The following is a 20,038-nucleotide window of genomic DNA, read 5'->3' as shown; positions in this document are numbered from 1 at the left end:
ACACTCTTGCCCTCTTCCCCACGTGCGGCCAGGCCTGCAGGGCCTTCTCAGAGTCTCCTAATGGGGAGCCACTGGCACCACTGCTGAGCGGGCTGTCCTCACACTGCAGGACACCGGCATCCCTGGCCCCCGGCCACCCAGGGGTAGTGACCCCCACAAGTGGGAACCACCCCCATGCTGCACAGATGGGAAAACCGAGACTCAGAGAGGACGGTGTCTGAGGCCCCCCAGAGCAGAGAGGGGCCTGGACCCTGGCCTCTTTCCTTCCTCTCAGGCCCCAGGGCTGGTTAGTCATAAGCACAGCAGACTGCCAGGGACCCTGAGTGACAGCCGGAAATGAAGTCTGGGTGGGAAGGACGCAGAGATGGCGATTCAATAACAAGATATAAACCCTTTGTTGTTGTTCTGCTGCTTCTCCCTTCGTCCCTTTCTCCCTCCCTCCCGCCTCACACCACCCCGAGGGCCAGGCCAGGACAATCCCTCCCCTCTCCTGGTTGTAAGACGTTCCCATAAGGTGGGCACTGTTGCCCCCATTTTACAGACGGGGACACTGAAACCCAGTCTGTGATGCCACCAGCCACAGGTGAGGGCCACGAGGTGACCCCGCCTTAGGGGGTGCTGTCTGGCTGTGGCGCCCCACTCCGCCAAGCTGCCCCATAGCCCCAGCCCCATGGGCCGTCACCTGACTTCAGGGGTAATGCCACACCAGTGGGCTGCACCCAGGCTAGGCCCCCAGGCCCACACCTGCCAGTTCCCAGCACCCTTCACCGCGGCTTTCCTCTGGCCCTGGAGGGCACAGGGGCAGGCAGGGCCACGGGGTAGCAGGGGGCTGCAAGAGCAAAGAACAACAGGCTGTATGCAGAGACCAGGGAAGGGCAAGGCTCGGGGGGGAGGTGAGAGGACCCACAGCTGGTTCTTTGCACAGAACCTCTGTATCAGGCCGTGTTCTCAGCATTTTACACGTATCTTCTCATTGCATCCCCACCTCAGAGACGAGGAAACAGGGGCCCAGAGAGGTGAAGCCACTTGCTCTTAGTCACACAGAGTGTGAGGCATGAGCAGGGATTTAAGCCCAGGCCCTGCTGACACCACCTACACAAGCACCCCATCCACAGCCCCCTGAGAAATGCACACTCACAGATACAGGAAGAAAGAGAGGGACTGTTGGGCGGCGGGGTCCCCAAGCTGCTGCTCTTGGGGAGTCTCTCTAAATCCTCTGACTAGGGAGGGCCAAGGGGCCACAGGTCCAGGCCTGGCCACAGATGGGGCAGCTCCTTGGGGCTCCCTCTTGGCCTCCACGCTTGACACTTGCAATGGCTTCCCTCCTGGAGGAGAAACATGGGGCCATAACCGTGCAGGGGGCCTCTCTGAGCCTCAGCTCCCTCCTCTTAATGATGAAGATGTCTGTGTTCACAGGGTTTTGTTGAGAAACTCTGTGAATAAACAAAACGCCTGAAAAACTGTAGAGTGCAGGGCCCGTGGAGTTGGTCAGTGTGAACACGGCCTGGCCCTACCTCTCTGGTCACTCAGTCACACAAAAGCACCCACTACCTGCCAGAAACTCAGCTGGGCGCGAGGTTTCCAAGCGGGCAAAGCAGATGTAGAGCCTGCCTCTCAGGCTGCTGGTCTAGCAGAGGGACAGAGATCAAAGGAGAAAACCCTGCAAATACAGGTAAGTCATCGAGATGGTGAGGAGGGCGAGGGGGGCCAGGACAACATGAGGTGGGGGGTCGGGGAGCCTCTCAGAGGAGGTGCCTCTAGGCTGAGACAGGATGGGAAGGAGCCTAGGGCGGCTGCAGGGAGAAGTCTCCAGGCGAGCGTGGGCTGTCTGGGGAGCAGGCAGGAGGAGGAGAGAAGTCGGGATTCTGCTCCAGATGCAGCACCAGGGGAGACACTGCAGGGTTTTAAACTGGGTCCTGTGTGATCTGACTTGTTTCCAAATGGCAGCAGAAGGGATGGGCTGCAAGGGTCCAGACGGCATGGGGGGGACCAGGGGCAGGGGGAAGCGCAAGGCACTTCAGGGGCAGGAGACCTGGAAGCCAATTTTCTCTGTGCCTCAGGCCTGTCCCTTCCTGCTCTGAGCCTGTTTCCCTTCTGATGACGAGGGCCAGCAGTGCGAGTTTGGGGACCTGCCAGGGTTAGAGGTCAAAAGCATGGAGTCAGGATGCATCGCGATGCAAAACAAGAAGAAAAGGGAAAACGGGGATGATGATGAACAGGCAGGGCACCAGGCGTGAAGGAAACGGCCCCAAATTCATGCAGAGCCGCTCCACTCACTGGTAAGCAGAGAAGTGAAGGGGAAATGATGCTTCTCCCACTTGACTCTTCAGGGTGGCAAACATGAGAAATGCAGGCGAGACCAGGCGCTGGTGAGCATCGTGGAGATGGAGAGGCAGAGGCACTGCTGGGGGGCAGAAAACTGAGGCAGGCATGAGAGAGCCAGCGCCCTCCCTCCTGGTAGTTATCCTTGGGTGACCCCCCCCCCCCCACGGATCCCTAAGCGGGAATAGGAATGTCATTGGTGAAGATGACCTGCATCTCCATCCTGCGGGAGGGGACAGGTAATGCGATGGCCACACCCCATGGAGGTGTGGAGGACAACCCAGCTGAGAAACACAGCTGTGTGAATAGGTTTAGAGACACAGTGTGAGTTAAAGGGAGAAAGGAAGGGGGGAGGAGGAAGGTGAAGGGGTGGGGAGAAGGGAGGGAGGACAGAGCAGGGAAGAGAGGAGGCAGGGAGAGGGCAGGAAAGAGAATGATATTTCCCTGTACTATCACTTATGTAAACTAAAAACATACATAAAGCACTACATGTGCTATAAGGGCACATACATGTGTAAAGATCTGTTTCACAGAGTGAAGGTTTCGAGGGAGGTAACTGGGAGTGGGGGTAGGGCATGAAGGAGACAAAGTAAGATAAAACAGCCAGAGCAGGTGCCAGCTGGCTCAGGACCAGGTGTGCCACACACTGAGGAATTCAGCTCACCCCCCAGAGCCTGGGATTCAAAATAAAAAATAAATAATTGCCTTGAATGGCATGTTAAGAAGTCGAAGCTCTCTCCTGAGGATACTGGAGAGCCATGGAAGGGTTTAGAGGGAGGGAGGAATGAGGACAAGCTAGGTTTAGAGGGAGGGAGGAATGAGGACAAGCTACGTTCCTTAGAAAAATAACTGAACTGGGTGCTGAGAGCGCCCCTGGGTGGGGGTGGGGGCCTTGGCTGACCCTCCTCCCCACGGGGACCACTCAGACTCTGCCCACCTGCCCTCTTGGTGCCTGAGCAAAACGGGAAAATAAGTGGGCAGGCTGTCAGGGCTCAGCCCCGTCACGCGTCCTCATCTCAGGGTGCCAAGGACACCATGGCAGTGCCCTCCCCAACCCCCCCACACGTCCAGCCCTAGAGAGAACCCTGGGCTGGGGGTCAAGAGACCCAGGTTCAAGGCCCAGCTACTGCCCACACAGGACCAACTCTGTGCCAAGAACATTACACATGATGCAGAATGTAAGTGTCTCTTGTGGAAAGGACTACACTCAACAAGGATTCACTACGAACCCAAACAAAACAAAGGGGGCCAAACAGTCAGGCCACTCAGGGGCATCAGGGAAAGCTGCCCGGAGGAGGCGGTATCTAAGCTAAGTCTTGATGGACATAGGAACCAAACCCTCCAAGACGATGCAGGGAGGGAATTCCAGGCAGAGGGGCAGCCTGGACAAAGGGTGAGAGGGGGAAGGTGCGAAGTATAGTAGGGAGAGGCACCAGCCCGCATGGCTGGGGTCGGAGGTCCCGCAGGAGCAGGTGGGCTGGGCAGGCAAAGGGGTGGGTCCTGACAGATGGAGACCTGCTTCGGGGGAGAGAATGCACTGAATGGGGCGTCCCGGCACTGTGGCCGCCTCATGGATGACATTTAAGAAGGGGCGGGCTCTCCTGAGCCCCCTCGATAAGATGCTGGCAGGGTGACACATGGAGGGCCTGGGCAGCCACACGACTGAGCTGTCGGGAACGGGGCAGGAGTGGAGCACACAGGAGCCTGAGGACAGCAACGTCCCTCGCGGCTGGTGATCGATGAGGCTTTAGGAGCAGCAGGTGCAGCCCCTCATCCTGTGCCCTCGGCAACCAAGTGGTGCAGGAGGTTGGACTCAGGTTCAGCCTGTGGCCAATACTGTCCCTGGACTCCCATCACCCACCCTCTTGATCAAGCATTACCCTTTGAGGCTTCCCTGGTGGCGCAGTGGTTAAGAATCCACCTGCCGATGCAGGGGAAAAGGGTTCTATCCCTGATCTGGGAAGATCCCACATGCTGCTTAGCAACTAAGCCCATGCTCCACAGCTACTGAGCCTGGAGCCTGCAGGCCACAACCACTGAGCCCACACGCCTAGAGCCCGTGCTCCGCAACGAGAGAAGCCACCACAATAAGAAGCCCGCACACAGCAACGAAGACCCAATGCAGCCAAAACAATAATAATAATAAATAATTTTTTTTTTTTTTTTTTTTTGCGGTACGCGGGCCTCTCACTGTTGTGGCCTCTCCCGTTGCAGAGCGCAGGCTCAGCGGCCATGGCTCACGGGCCCAGCCGCTCCATGGCACGTGGGATGTGGGATCTTCCCGGACCAGGGCATGAACCCGTGACCCCTGCATCGGCAGGCGGACTCTCAAACACTGCGCCACCAGGGAAGCCCAATAAATAAATTTTTTAAAAAAAGCATTACCCTCTATGTATAAATGCCCTAGAAAAAGGGTATTTACACAAGGTTTTACCACTTTATTGAGTACAGTGTCTCATGGAATCTTTCAAGAGCCCTTTGAGGTAGGCATTGCTGCTCCTGTCTTACAGAGGGAAAACTGAGGCCCAGAGAGGGGAAGGGACTTGGCCAAGGCCCCCAGCTAAGATGGGCTGAGTGTCAGAGCGTCAGACTCAGATGCTCCCTCCTTGGGTCCTTTACATGGGCTCCTCCTTCTTCCTGGAACCCCCTTCCCCCTCCATCCTTAGAGCCTGACCGAAATGCCACCTCCACCAAGAAGCCTGCCCTGACCACACCAGGTGGGTCCCCTTTACCCTCTCCCAGCCTTTCCTCCAATGCATTTGCTCACTGTTCTTTTCCACCAAAGAGGGGACCCTCAACTGTCTTGCTCATTGATTTTGACCCTATGCCCAGGGCTGGGCCTCACACCCAGTAAGCGCTAAATAAGTGTTTGCCAAATGAATGAATGAGAAATAAATGATGACTATACATCACCTCTGGATTGCTATACTGGAAAGAAACCAATAATTCATCCCTCTACAATCTGATGCAGGAATCCTTTCTGCTGTCTGGTAGAGCTTGCATACCTCCACAAACAGGGAGCTCACCACCTCCTGAGCAGCCCACCCTATTCCTGAACAGTCATGAGGATGGGAGTCACTCCATTATCCTAAGCTAGAGCCTGTCTCCCTGTGGCTCCTCCAGGCCGCTGCCCCAGGACCAGCCTGCAGAGACCCAGCGGCCATGCCTGGACCCAGGTCATGGCATCTGAGCCCTGTAGGGAGAGGCCACAGTTTAGAGTCTGGATGTGGCTCCAGTGGGGTCCCATCAGCTCCCCTCCTACCTTGAGGCCCTCTCCTGGGTGTGTGGCTGGAAAGAGCAGGTGGCCATCCAAACCATCCCCCACCCCAAGTCTGGGGCCAGGCTCTTTAATCCACACTGGACATCAGTGTGTTTTTAACTTCCAGTGGCATTTGCTTCAGGCCCATGAGGTTGGCACAATCACCTCTTTTTACAGACGAGGAAACTGGAGTCCAGAGGGGCAGGAGACAAGAACCGGGGTGTCTGGCTCCAAAGCCTTAATCCCAGCCCAACAGACACACATTCTCAAAAGGGCTTTGTGTGATAGTCTTACTTTTTGTCCTCCTGGTGGACTACTTGAAAGAGAACCCTGCAGTTGTGGACTCATTAGTGGTAGAAGCTCAAGCAGGGAGAGAATTTGCGAAGGCCCATCCAAGGAGCCCGTACAGCCCAGCTGAGACTATACCAATGAGATCCAGGCAGAAGGACCCCACTGGTGGAGGTGGGGGGCAGGGGCTGCAGGGCTGGGGTGGGCCCTGGCAGAGGCCACTTATTTGAGGACAAGGCTTGACACTGAGATTTCTGGGCCAGCGCCTGCTACCTGAGGTACCCCACATTCCACGGCCCCCTCAGCACCATTTAGGAAGAATCCTTGGGAGGTCGCCAACCGGTGTCCAAAACTGGCCATCCTCCTGTGCAGCCTCGTCTCCCACCATTCCCAGCACCCTGAGCCCATTCCCACCTCCAAGCCTTCACACTCTCAGTAACCCAAGAATGCGCTGGCCCTAATCCCTCCTCTGCCTGGCCAAATCCTGCAAGTCCCCCAGGGTTGCCCACTGTCACCTCCTGGGGGATACTCCAGCTGGTTGGTGTCCCATCTGCGTTTCCAAAGCCCTCGGGCATCCCTCAGTCCCACTTTCAACTCCCCGGACATCCCCCTCTGCCTTGCCCTTCCATCCCCGGATAAGCCTGACTCCTAAGAGGTGATGAACATTCCACGTTGCCAGCACCGCCCCCTCCAGCAATGGCAGCATGGGGGCCTGAGAGGGGACCCTGGGTTCAGGTCCTATCTCACCCCTGACCGGCTGGGTGACCTTGAACAAAACTGGCCTCAACCTTCTCATGTATAAAATGGGGGTACATGCGTGGGCTGGGGCAGGAGCAGGACCTGTAGTCTCTGGGGGCTGCTTCAGCTCCAACCTTGCCAGCCTGGGACACCCTCACCTCCGTCCCCAGCTTGGGCTCCAAACGACCCAAACCTCAAACAAACTTTCCTCAACAGACTATTTTGCAAATGGGGTACCAAGACTTAGTGAGGGGCAGGGACTGTCCTTAAGGTTAGCTGCAGGGACCCCAGCTGCCCCAGTTGTGTGGCTGTAAGAGGTTGCTGGGTAGATGCCTGCTCCCCTTGTCCACTCACCTGCCCACACATCTGCTTATGAGTCGCTGTCACCTCGGCCAAGATGGCGAAATGCAGGGGCTGGAGAGACAAGGTTAGCCTAAGGAGAGCGATGGGCGGATGGCGGGGAGGGTGAGCAGGGTTCCAGCTACGGGACAGCAGGGTGGGGGCACACAAGGGAGACTGAGGGGCAATTCCCAGGAGGAGCAGGGAACTGCTCCAGGACCACGGAGAGGGCGGTTATCCAGCCAGCCCTGCCTGACAGATGTTCTTTCTGCTCCATCAGCCCATCTCCCCAGGGAGGAGACAGGACCGGCAGCCTTCACAATTATCTGGGCAATTAAGACAGGCAGATGGTCCTGCTGGACTGAACATTCAAGCCAGCGAACGGACACAATGCTGGGACATTGGCTAACAAGATCAGCACTGGTGCTGGTGGATGACACGGCTGCTCAGCTTGGAGGGGGAACCCTGGGGGACCCCATCACTGTTTCTGCAGGGCTGTCCTGGGGCGGGGGGAGCAGAGGGAGGGCGGATAACCTTGGGGGAGTCTGGGGAAGACAGACCAGTAGCTACACGCTGGGAACGCAACAGAGGGGTCCCCTGCTCCTGGTGGGGAGGCCAGATAACTGACCACTGAGAAATATGCCCATAGTGAGATGTTTGGACTTGGAAGTCAGAAGGCCTGGGTGGGTGGGTGGGTGGGGTGGGGCCGGTGCACAGACTCCACCATTTCCTTCCTGGCTGTGTGACCTTGGAAAGTTGGAAAGTCACTTCCTCTTTAAGCCTCAGTTTCCTCACCTGTAAAATGGGGCGATTTAGTTCATAGCTCACAGGACTGTTGTGAGGATGAGAAAGTACACATGAAGTACTTAGCACAGCACCTGGCAAACAACAAGTGCTTAATAAATGCTTGGGAAACAAAGAACAGGTCCAGAGGTTCACTCCAGGCTGCTGGGATTCCAGGAATTATTCCAGGGATGAGAGTTTACCCTTGGCTTCTTGATAAAGGGAGAAGCCCCGAGGTCTCTAGACACCATAGGTGATCTGAAATTCTGGTGCTCCCAGCATCAAGGAGGGCAGAGGCCGGGGAAGTGGTTGCTGTCTAGGCACTGGTCGGAGGAGGCTCGTTTCCACATCGAGAGTCAGATTTGAGACCCCAGCGCAGCTGCCGCAGTGTGAGAAATGCCGGGAGCCGGATGTGGAGGAGAGAGGCAGACAGAGGAGAGTCTCATTATGGAGGGGAAGGAAGGAGTGAATAATTCATCACAGAGGTGCGCCACAGAGTGGGGGCAGAAGGAGAAAGCTTGGGAGGGCCCGCGCAGGAGGCCGCACTCAGCCGGCGGGGGGATTACTATCCTGAATAACCTCATCACTGGGCTTCCCTGGTGGTGCAGTGGTTAAGAATCCGTCTGCCAATGCAGGGGACACGGGTTTGATCCCTGGTCCGGGAAGATCTCACATGCCGCGGAGCAACTAAGCCCGTGCGCCACAGCTACTGAGCCCGTGTGCCACAACTACTGAAGCCTGCACGCCTAGAGCCCGTGCTCCACAGCAAAAGAAGCCACCACAATGAGAAGCCCGCACACCGCAACAAAGAGCAGCCCCCGCTCGCCGCAACTACAGAAAGCCCGCGCGCAGCAACGAGGACACAACGCAGCCAAAAATAAATTAATTAATTAAAAAAGAAAAAAAAAAAAGCTCGTCATCCCTAGACTGCCCGTGGCTCCTCCAGAAGCACAGGGGCCAGACCAGAGGCCCCTCACCCATCCTGCTCCAGCCTTGCCGGCCTGAGGACACCCAACACGTCCACCGTCCCAGGGCCTTTGCACTGGCTGTAGCCTCTGCCAGCCGCATTCTTCCCCTGGATAGCCACCTGCCTCCCTCTCCCACCTCCGTCAGGGCTTTGCACTAATGTCACCTTCTCAGTGTGGCTTTCCCTCAACACCCCATTTGAAACTGTACCCCACTACTCACACACCCCATGCCCTCTCCCTGCCTCATCTTTCTTCACAGCATGTGTCACTACCAAATAAGGGAAATATATTACCCTTATTCGTCTTGTCCCTTGGCTGTCACTCCTCCTAGAAGGTCAGCTCCATGAGGGCAGGGATTTTTGTCCATCTTGTTCCCTGTTGTACCCTCACGGTCTAGAACAGTACCTGACACGTAACAGGTGCTCAGTAGGTATCCTTTAAATGAGTGGATGGCACAGGGTATTCTCCTGCCTCAACAAACATCGACTGAGCCCCAGCTCCTCACCTCTCACCTGGACTCCAGCCCAGTCTCTCCCCGTATCCCTGCCTGTGGTCAGCACAGGAGCCAGAGCCCATTCTAACACTCAGAACTGTCCTCCACTCCCTGCTGCTCACAGGCCTTCCATGGCTCCCACTGCCCCCAGGACAAAGTGCAAGCTCCACAGTCTCCCACCTCCTCTGCCCTGGTTCCCTTCTGTGCCAAACCCTTCATGCTGGCCAAAGTCAGCTGACCGCTTCTCTAAGGCAGCTCTTTTAAATCTCCAGGCATTGGTACAAGCTGTTCCCTTTGCCTAAAAGCTCTCTTCCTCCCTTAGCTGCCTGGAAAACTCCTACTCATCCTTAAAGACCCTGCTCTGGGAGCTTCCCCTGACCTCTTGCAAGCAAAATCATTGCTTCCTTCTCCAGGCGCCAATGGGACTCTGTCCGCCCACCTCCCTGATGTCCTGACATCATCTACAAGTCGTTTCTCCCCGGGTCTGAGCCCTTTGGGTCAGGAACTGCAGGTGGTCCCCTTCTGGTGCTCTGACACCTAGCACTTTGAAAGTATCATCTCAGTGGTCCTCGCAGCCACTCGGTATTAATCCCATTTCACAGATGGGAAACCAGAGATCCAGAGAGGTGAAGGCACTTGCCCTGGTGGCACAGCTGGGACTTACACTTGGCCACTGGCTCCAGGACCTGTGTATCCTGCCTTGGCACATCAGCACGCATCAAATTAAATCTCTCACTCTTTGAATTGAATGTAACCATTTCATGCCTCCAGAGGCCCAAGCCTGGCTCAGGGGTGCAGCACTTGGGTGTTAGAGTCGGTCCAGCTCTGCAGGCCCCTCCCCTCCTCAAGCCTCTGCTTCCCTACTGTCCAGATGTGGAAAAAAAGGCCACTGTCAGGACTGAAGTGGGCAAGGGGTAGACACTGAGTGTCCAGCACGGTAGAAGTGCTCCCACTGCCGTGTGCACACAGCAGGGGCTCCCTCGGCCTCTTGGGCTGTGGCAGAAATTGGCAGGCCAGCCGGTCTGCACCCCTTTCTCCAGTTCCAGCCCCGGGCAGGAAGCACTGCTCCTCAATTTAAGCAAAGCCTCAAATCCCAGTCTGGGGGACACGGGAGAGGTTGCAGATAGCTATGGGGCCCAGGGACCCCCCACTTAAGCAGTCACAGGGTGAGGAACTTGGGGGTCTTACCCAGAAAAGATGGAAAACAGGAAGGTTTGTCTATTAAAAAATATGGGCTGGAAGTGGGAAGATGTGTCCTCACGCATTAAAAAAAATACTTTGGCAAAGAAGAAGAAACACCTCCCCTTCCCCCAGCCTCTTGAATCCCTCTCCCCTGAGAATTCCCATTTTATTTATTTATTTTTTCATTTTTTTGGCCGCTGTGCAGCATGCAGGATCTTAGTTCCCCGACCAGGAACTGAACCTGTGCCCCCTGCAATGGACGCACAGAGTCTTAACCACTGGACCAGCAGGGAAGTCCCGATAAATCCCATTTTAAATGGATGTGCAGGCTCACTATATGGGCGAACAAGGTCCCTGTGCTTCCCTTCGAGCCCCCCTGAAGGAGTGGAGATGCCATGGTACCTGGCAGCCACCAGCACACAGTGTGCCCTCACAGTCAGGCCGTGCTCCCTTCTGCTTTCTTTGTTTCTTTCCTGTTAGAGGCTTGCTGGTCCCAGACACAAGCAGCCTGGGGTCCGTGTGTTTGTGGGGTGGGGGTGGAGGGTTGAGGGGGAAGAGGAAGCTCAGCTGCCGATGGGAAGATGAAAATCAAGATTACCAGGAGTCCACTGTGTGCCAGTCCCTCCCCCAATCTTTCCTAACCGTCACTGCAATCTTGGGAGGGTGGCTTGTCTTGGGTACATTTTACCAATGAGGAAACTGAGGTTCTGAGTGAGCCACACAGGAAGAAAGAGCCAGGGGCACGATTTGAATCCAGGTCTGTCGGGGAAAATACAGGCACTTCCTGAATCTCCAAGACCCAGAACCTGATTCATGGCATGTAGTTGGCTGTTCTCCATATCCTGGGGAACACTCAAATCAGAAGCAGGTCAGACTATCCCTGCATGTATCTGTCTACCCCTCCAGCATGGGAGGATTCCACTGGGTTCTCTGGGGCCGTGGACCTGAACAGGAGGATAACAGTCTTGATGGCTGAGGGGAATTCTCCCTTGGGGACAGTCCCAGCACAGGGGTCCCTGGGAAGCCCCAAGGGAAATACTGTTCTTAATGCTACTCTGTCCCCAGGGAAGGGGCTTCCAGGGACCTCTGGGATGTCAGACCACCAGTTGTCCGTGGCCAGTGCAGGGTCTAGAGCCCTTTGTCATCCCACAGACCCTGCTACCTCTTGACCGCTCCTGAAGCAGCACTTCCCCCCATGTAGGTCCCTCAGTGTCTAGAAAATGCTCATGGCAGTTATAAGAATTGGCTTGAGAAAACCCCTGGATGTCAGCTGTGTGGCCATGGGCAAGTTACTTAACCTCTCTGTGCCTCAGTTTCCCCCATGTACATTCAGGATAAGGACAGGGCCAACCTTGCAGGGCTGTTGTGAGGAATCAGTGAGTTAGCAGAACGTCTGGCACACAGTAGCACTGAATTAATGTCAGTTACTCTTGTTCTTATGAACAGTACAATTATTCTTAGTTCTGAGGCCTGAAGCATAGAGGCTGCGAATCCACCATCACCTGCCACCCCATGCTGCAGATGAGACCACAACACAGGGAGGCCACAGCTGAGACCTGGGGTCACAGGGCCTGGAGGCCTGGACTCCCTGCTCTAGACACTCCTCCCTCCCCCGACTCCCACCACAGCCTCGCCTCCTTCAGGAGCCCCCTTCTGGGGCTCAGGCACCCAGGTCCAAGTCCTGCATTTGCCCACGGCCCCCTGCCCCAGCTCCCCACCTCGCCCTACACACACACACACAAACACACACACACACACTAGCTCCACCCGGACAGCCCCATGCCCTGAATCAGGAGAAAAGGAAAGGCCGCCAGGGACATGCCATGTGAGGGGGCGATGAAGGAGACGGTGGCAAAGAAAAGTAGAGAGCAAGGGAGACAGTCACAGAGAGAGCAGGAGAGGACACAGACAGGGACAAAAAGAGCAAGAGAGAGCAGGAGAGAAGACAAGGAGCAGAGAGGTCGGCTCAGAGGCAGAGAGGTGGAGGGAGGAGAGAGGGAACCAGACAAAGAGAGACAGAAAGAGACAGAGGTGGAGGGAAAGATGAAGAGACGGAGTTAGAGAGACTCAGACAGACAAAGAGATGGAGACATGGGGAAACGGCCAGGGCAGAGAAAGGAGTCACACGCACAGATTCAGGGACAGAGACCCAGAACCCAGCGGCACACAGGCAGATAGGGTCGAGGCGGAGCAAGGGGTAACAGGGTGGGGAGGGGAAGCCGGGACTCTCCAAGGCCCCTCGGCCACCGCCCTCCATCCAGACCCGGGTCCAGCCCCAGTCCCCGGGGCCCCGTACCTTTGGGCCGCCGCCTCACCACGCCCAGACGCCACTTGAGTGACACAGCCAGCATCACGCTGCCTGCCCTTGGGGCCCAGGGCCCGGCTGCCTGAGCCGCCCGGTGCTGCGCCGCGTTCCTCGGAGCTGCCTGCGCTACTGGCAGAGGCTGGGCACTCCCTGCTCCGCCCTCCCCAGTTGCTAAAATAGATAATCCTCCCCGGAGCCAGCAGCGGTGGCATCAGTAGGGCCCTTCCTCCCCCACAGCCCCGGCCTGGGGAGTGCGGTTCCCGGCTCCCGGCTGTACCAGACCCGGTGGTAAGCCTCCACCGCCGGACCTGGTCCTCTTCCTCCCAGAGTGCTCGCCTCGCCCACCCCTTCTTTTGCCAAAAATCTGCCAATCCCCCTCCCTCCTCCCTAGGCTGGGCTGTTCGATGCCCCCAGGCCTTTGCACTGCAGGCCCTCCCCCAGGAATGCTCCTCCTCTCCGGCTTGACGCCTCGAATTTCTCTGCACAAGGAGGCTTGCTCAGCCTTCAGACATCCCTGCCTGCTGGAGTCCTCGCCTGCTGGGTCTCAGTAATGCTTTTCATACTAGGTTGAGATTGACCCCCTCCAAGCCTGGAAGCCACTGCAGACAAGGACAGGGTCCCCTGAGGTCAGCACAGGCATCTCAGGGGCCATCAGTGTAGAATGCTGAGTCCGAGGCCCTCCCGCTTCAACACCAATTGCCACACTTACCCCGGTTTGTAAAACAGGATAATGAGAGAATCCCCACCCAAGTGGCTGGGTGGGTGGAGTCGATGGATACCTATGAGTGCTCCAGGCATCCAGCAAGTGCTCAATAAATGTATCTGGCGTCCCTTCCTGTCTCACACACAGCTAGCCTCCTTTCTGATCCCCCCCTACCCCCCACCCCCCCGCCTAGCCCCTGAGGTGGGCAGGACAAGCAGCATTACACTCAGAGACACGCAGGGGCGGCAGGGGGCTCAGGGTCACGGAGCAGGTGCGTGGCAGAGGTGGACTGGATGCTAGGCTCTGGTCCCTCCCCACCAGGGCAGCTCATGCTTCCTCGTCCTTTCTCCAAACCACTGAGGCCCCAACAATGGATCAGGCCACAGAACACCTTCACGGGGAGGGCCAGATACCCTCTCGGGAATCACAGCACCACACAAATCAGAGTTCGTGCTTGAACCAGCAGCTGGGCCTCCATTCAGAAAGTCGGAGGTTTCTCCCGCACGCAGACTTCCTGCCAATCCCTGTCACTCTGCAATAATCCCACCTCCAGGCCTTGGCCCCGTGTTCACCAAGGTGCAGGCTCCCCACTATGGATGGAGTGCAGGGCAATTTCAAGTAAACAGATCCAGCAGTTACTAGAAATGAATTACACAGTGAGACACTGATTCCCTCCTCACTGATCTCCCAGTCCTTCTGAGTCCACCCAGGAGTCTCCATTTGGTTCTGTCACATCATAATGCCGCCCTGAAGTTTGCAGATCAACCTGTTTTAACAAAGAGAGCAGGCCCTAGGCTCAGAGGGCCTCCCCGGCGTGGATTCCAGCCATATGCATCGGGAGACTCTTGCTGGCAGAGGTCGGGCTTGGGAAAGCCCTCCTGGGGCGACTCAGTGAGGCCAGCATTCCTGGGTCCTTTCTACTGACTCCAGTGAGGAATTCTGTCCCTTCATCCTTACGGCGAGGGTGGCAGAGGCCACTAGGGGGCAGCCCAGAAAGATGGAAGCGGGCACCGGAGAGAGATCACACAGCTCCTTCCGGAGACACGAGACAGGGTGTGGGCCACCCCCATCCCAAACCTACCCACTCCACTGCAAGCCCTCCCGGGGGAAGGGAGGCCCGGCGTCTCGCTGAACTGTAAATCTCCAAGAGAGCTGTGCAGAGTGAGGGGAGAAATCAGAGAACACAAGCCTTCGAGGATGGGCAGGCCTGAGTTTGAATCCTGACTCAGTGTGCCCCACTGAGCTTCAGTTGACGTGTTTCCCAACTCTTCCCAAGTTCAAAGTGACGTGGGTTGTCTCCATCTAAAGGGGCACAGGATCCACTCAGAAGTCACTGAAGTCCAGCCACTCGGAACTGATTTGGGAGGTGGCTCCCTGGGTGCCAGAAGACCCAGGTCTTACCAAGAAGCTCCCTGGCACTGTGTCAGGTGCTACCCAAGGAGCAGAGCGGGGAGGACGTGGTCCCTGTCCTCTAAGAGCTCCCAGCTCAGGAAGTTTCCCCATCTGCACCCTGGGGACAAGAATCTGCACTGCGTGATGATTTTACATATTGGAGCATCTGTATACAGTAGGTGCTCAACGCTCACCTCCTCTCCCCACGCGCAGTCCAGCTTCTCCTCTAGACCATGAGCTCTCCGAGAACTGGCACCTGCACGGACCCCTGCTCTTTCTGCCTCCTGTTCCCTCTTCTTCTGGCAGCATCATCCCACTTTCCTGGAGGAGCTGCTCCTCCCCTGCACTCAGGCTGGATGGAGCTCAGCCCCCCAGCTCCGGGAGGGCCCTTGACCCAGAGCCTGCAAACCAGCACACTCCCAGCCTGGCCACGGTGATGGGACAAGCACACAACCCAAGTCAACCCAGTGAGAGACGATCCCGGGACTCAACCAAACGCCTGGGAAGGGGAATCCTGTCCACTGCGGGGTGCAGGGAAGTGGCGTCATGCTGGAGCTGCTAGTGGCCACTGTGACACCAAAACAGAAGGGGGGTGGTGAGAATGATCACATCCTGATGATGAGGTCACCTCAGCACCTGGAGCCCACTGTGCCTGATGTCAGTAATATCCCTTTTCTGTTACTGTAGCCAATAAATTCCCTTCTTTGCTTAAGCCAGTTGGGTTGGGGTTTTGGTAACGTGGACCCCCAAAGAGTCTTCCTCATCTCAGGTTCCAGTGCAGAACAGGGGCTCAGCAAATGCAGAATGAATGAATGAATGAACGAACAAGCAAACAGAACATAGATTGATATGCTCCTCAAACTCTGCCTTTAGTGGTGGTCCCAAAGCCTGGACTTGAGTTGAAGGAGGCCACAGCTGGATGATGGGTTCCTTGCTGGCACAGGAGTCCTGATTGTCAGGACTTGAGAAGGGAGATTGGGGATTCTGGTTTCCAGCCGTCGAGAGCTTGCCTGTTATCTGAGCTGCAGCTGCCAGGTGCTCCACTCCATGGTCCCCAGATTTTCACAGGACTCCTTCTGCAGAAATGGTGGCTTCAGGGAGAGTGTGGGAGAGCACATGACCCCGTCAAGGAGATGAGACCAGGGATGAAAGAGCAGATCAGCCCAGGCAGGGAGTCAGGAGGCCTGAGTCCAGGTCCCAGCCAGCCCTGGGCTACAGGGTAGCCCCAAGCAAGTCTCTGCTGTTCTCTGGCCTCATGGGCTATAGTCCATGGCCTTCCCTGGGTTCACCCTCCCTGTGAGTCTCACTTCCTCTGCCCCAAGGCCCGGAGATGTTCCTCCCATCACCTAAGGTCACACAGCCACTGAGGCAGCCAGGTCAGGATTCAAACACAGGGCCAACTGACTTCCCTCCAAAATGAGGTGACAGAGCCCAGGAGATGGGCTAAGAGAAGGAAACCAATCACAGAGGGATCCAGGCCAGGCTCCACCCTGGATTCTGCTTTTCCATCCCTGCCTCAGCCTCACAAAGCCCCAGAGGCCACGGGTTGTTGCCACCCCCACCTGCTTCCTGAAACAAATTTGCATCTCATCAGACATATCTTTCATCTTCTCAGCCTGGCCCTTTCTTCCCCAGGGGCCAAGTGGTGTGACATTTCTGCCGCCCAGCTCTGCTGATCTGAATAAGACAGAGGCCCCAGGCTCTACAGGTGGAGGAGAGGGGGTGGGGGCAGACCTCTCTTAACCACTTCTCCAGGCTTCGGGAGGGAGAGGACAATGGCCATCCATCCATCCATCCATTCACTCTTTCAACAAATGTTTTTTTTGCTTGGTTGGTTTTTTAAAAAATTATTTTATTTATTTTTGGCTGCGTTGGGTCTTCGTTGCTGCCCGCAGGTTTCTCTAGCTGCGTCGAGCGGGGGCTGCTCTTCGTTGTGGTGTGCAGGCTCCTCACTGTGGGGGCTTCTCTTCTTGCACAGGCTCTAGGGCCGCGGGCTTCAGTAGTTGTGGCGCATGGTCTTAGTTGCTCTGCGGCATGTGGGATCTTCCTGGACCAGGGCTCGAACCCATGTCCCCTGCATTAGCAGGTGGATTCCTAACCACTGCACCACCAGGGAAGCCCCTCAACAAATGTTTTATTAAGTGCCTTCTGTATGCCAGGCTGGAAGGTACAGCCACAAACAGAACCAAGCCTTCACAGTGCTGATATTCTAGTAGGAAGACAGAGAGTAGATGACCAATGTAAGAATCAAATAAATGTCACAGGATGTTAGAAGGTGAAATATGCTAGAAATAAATGGAGCGGAGTGAGGGGTATCTGAGCACAGAGGGAGATGTTGCCAATTCTAAAGGGGGTGGTCTCCTCAGAACCCAGACTGGTCTCTAAATACCTTTTCCCACTAAAAGGGTCCCCAGGGCTCCTCCGAGAAGAGGCTGATTACAGGACTGGTGCAGGGAATGTACAAGACGAGCCTGGCACAACTTGTGTTCCCATAAAGTAAGGACATGCTTGAAGGCTGACGGGGAGGATTGAAAGGACACAGAAGCCAGCTTGAAGGGCTCCCACTGGCCACATGTGGGCCAAGTTGAGCATCAGAAAGAATAATGACTGCAAAACTGTAAAAATCCATGTGTTCAAAATTCTCAAAAGAAAGAAAAACCTCCTTGGTTCCTTTGGAGGTAGTCCAGGCACCAACTGAGTATTCTATAAGCAGAAAATGCAGGTAAAGAATGAAGCATTTATCCTGTCATCCTGTATGAACAGTATTTTAGGGGAACCTAATAAGGGAAAGTCATTCTTTATAGAAGAACGACTGCAAATAGGTGCAGAAGAAATAACAGAATGGAAATCCTAATGAAATAAAGGATCCAGCATTGGACATCAATGGAATGTTGAACAGAACTATATGACACAGGGACCAGGCAGACAGCACTTGAACCCCTGGACTGATCTTAGCATCACCAAAAGTGGAACATTGTGGCACATGTGCGTCTTGATAGGATGTGGAAGGAAGCCCAGAGCACCACCTGTGACATAGCCTTGCCTGCAAAATCGGACCTGAATTAAATCCAGCTCTAGATCCAAATCCTAGTGGACAGAAAGTACAGGGGACAGAAGAATGTATTAATGACACCGTGAGGCCATTCCACAGGACAAATGACGGGTTTTGCCAACAAATAATTAGAGTGGAAAAAAAGAAAAAAAGAGGGAGAAGGCACTGTTATAGATTAAGAGAGATTTGAGAGACCGATCAACCAAATGCAGTTCTAGGACCTTGGCTGGATCCTGATTTGACAAAACCAAGTGTGAAAAGACATTTTGGGAGACAACAGGGGAAACTGCACAAGGACTGAATAGGAGGCAAGATTAAAAAATATGGTGAATTCTGTTGGGTTGATGCTGTTATTTTAATTATATATTAAAAAAAGTCTTTATCTGTTGGAGATACAGATGAAAGAAAAAAGTTCACGATTTGCCCTTAAAATGCCTCAGGGGTATTCCTGGGTTACATGTGCCATTTAGAAGTAAATGAAACATTGAAATATAAAATAAAAAGAAATAGGGGGGTCCTAAAAGGCCTCACTAAGTGGGGGGCATTTGAAGAAAGGCTGAAAAGGAGGGGATCATGGGGGGCTCTCCAGCAGGGAGGGGCCAGAGACAGCCTGCAGTAACCAAGGAGGAGGGGGTGCACCGGGGGGTAGAGGGGGTGTAAAGCTGGGCCTCCTAAGGACTCTGGCTTTTCCTCTGGGGAAGGCAGGAGCCACTGTAGTGCACGGAGCAGAGGAGGGATGTGGCCTGACCTGTGATTTAACAGCATCCTCTAGCTGCTGGAGGGAGAAGGGACACCAGGTGGCGAGGGTGTAGGTAGGGAGGGCAGGGAGGGGGTCCCTGCACACGTTGGGGGAGGGCCAAGGGTCCCTGGCCCCAGGTGGGGACAGAGGAAGTAAAGAGACGGGTGGAATCTGGTATCTTTTGAAAGTCAAAAAGCCTTTGTCTGCCAGGGTTAAACATTTGCAGAATGGGAAACAGTCTTAGGAGTGTGAGCTCTGGGGTCCAAAAGGCCTGGCTCAGAGGCCAGCTCTCCCCCTACTCTCGCGTGGTTGCTTCCCCACTCTGGGCCTCAGTTTCCCCATCAGTATAATGAGGAGGATGATTAAGAACTCAGACAATCATTAAGCTGCTCTGTGGAGACAAACGAGGTGAAAATGTCCTGCAAGCTGGTAAGGGCTCGGCATGCGTTGCCAAGAGGGAAACAGCCTTTACTGAGCACCTACAAGGTGCCCGGCACAGAGTTCAGGGCTCCGAAGGCATCAAGCCTCACCTTATGACAAGTGATATCACCTGGGGAGCTTAAAACAACTATGGCTGAATCAGAGACATTTCGGGTGCCAGGATGGAGAATCGCTGTCTCATTGCCACCCTGTAACAAAGTCAGGGCACGGGTTTTCAGATAGGGAAAGTGACTGCTCCAGCATCACACAGCTTCCAAGTGGCAGAGGAGGAATTTCCAACACAACCCAGCCTACTACCCTCTCTGCCCATCCCCTGCCGTCCACCCTCATCAGAGCCGTTCTGAGCAGAAGCAGCCCCATGGGAGGCTCAAAGGCCACCAGGCGAGCAGCTTGTCCGTCTGATGGTTCTGAAACTTTCCTGAGCCAGAAACAAAATGCCACCAAGCATTTTCCGAGTGGGCCAGGATGGCTGTCCGACAGGTGCACCCACAGGGCCACCTGCCAGGAAACAGGGGGCATATGCCTGCTAATAGTCCTGGCACTGCCTTCACGGCGCAATAATTAGGAGCAAACGCCTGGGCAGGCACACGGAGTATGCAGATTAAGTCGTGGGGCCCTTGGGTGGAGGTGACGGAAATGCTGCAATTATAGTAGGGCCCATGTGCCACAGGGGCTCCCCACTAGGCACGCCTGCACCCACGCCTTCCCCACTCTGACCCCCAGACCTCTTGCCCACTGAGTCCCCAGGAGGGGACGGCCTGGAGCAGGGAGGTTTAGAGTCCAACAGCACTGGGTTCAAATCCTGCACTTCCCTCATCCGTGAAGTGGGTATGACATCGCCCAAGCATCCCATGGTTGTAACAGCTTCACGAAATAACGCAGGTCTGGGGCTGGCCAGGGCTCTGTGAAAGGGACCTGCCTTATTATTACATGCCAGGCGTTTGCTCTCATACTACAGTTTCCTTGTCTGAAAAATTGGGATAAAAATAACTAAAGTTTGAGTTTTCCTCTGCGGTAGACACTCCCCAGCTTTT

General features: G+C 55.4%; 1 protein-coding gene across 6 annotated transcripts in view; it reads right to left on the bottom strand.

Annotated features, from left to right (window-relative positions):
• GRIP2 (glutamate receptor interacting protein 2) overlaps positions 1–20,038 on the bottom strand; it is a 156,764-nt gene that overhangs the window by 103,976 nt on the left and 32,750 nt on the right. For 3 of the 6 annotated variants that reach the window (XM_067755591.1, XM_067755590.1, XM_067755592.1), the window contains exon 1: positions 12,669–12,842. The exons of 2 other annotated variants lie outside the window; for them this stretch is intronic. In XM_067755591.1, coding sequence (XP_067611692.1) covers positions 12,669–12,723 — 55 coding nt within the window. In that variant the 5' untranslated portion in view covers positions 12,724–12,842. Of the gene's footprint in view, positions 1–12,668; positions 12,843–20,038 lie in introns of those variants that run through there. One more of the 6 variants, XM_067755586.1, reaches the window with a different exon arrangement.

The sequence above is a fragment of the Pseudorca crassidens genome, chromosome 10 (assembly GCF_039906515.1).
Source record: "Pseudorca crassidens isolate mPseCra1 chromosome 10, mPseCra1.hap1, whole genome shotgun sequence".
NCBI classification, from domain to species: Eukaryota; Metazoa; Chordata; class Mammalia; order Artiodactyla; family Delphinidae; genus Pseudorca; species Pseudorca crassidens.
This window is presented reverse-complemented; position numbering and strand designations above follow the sequence as displayed.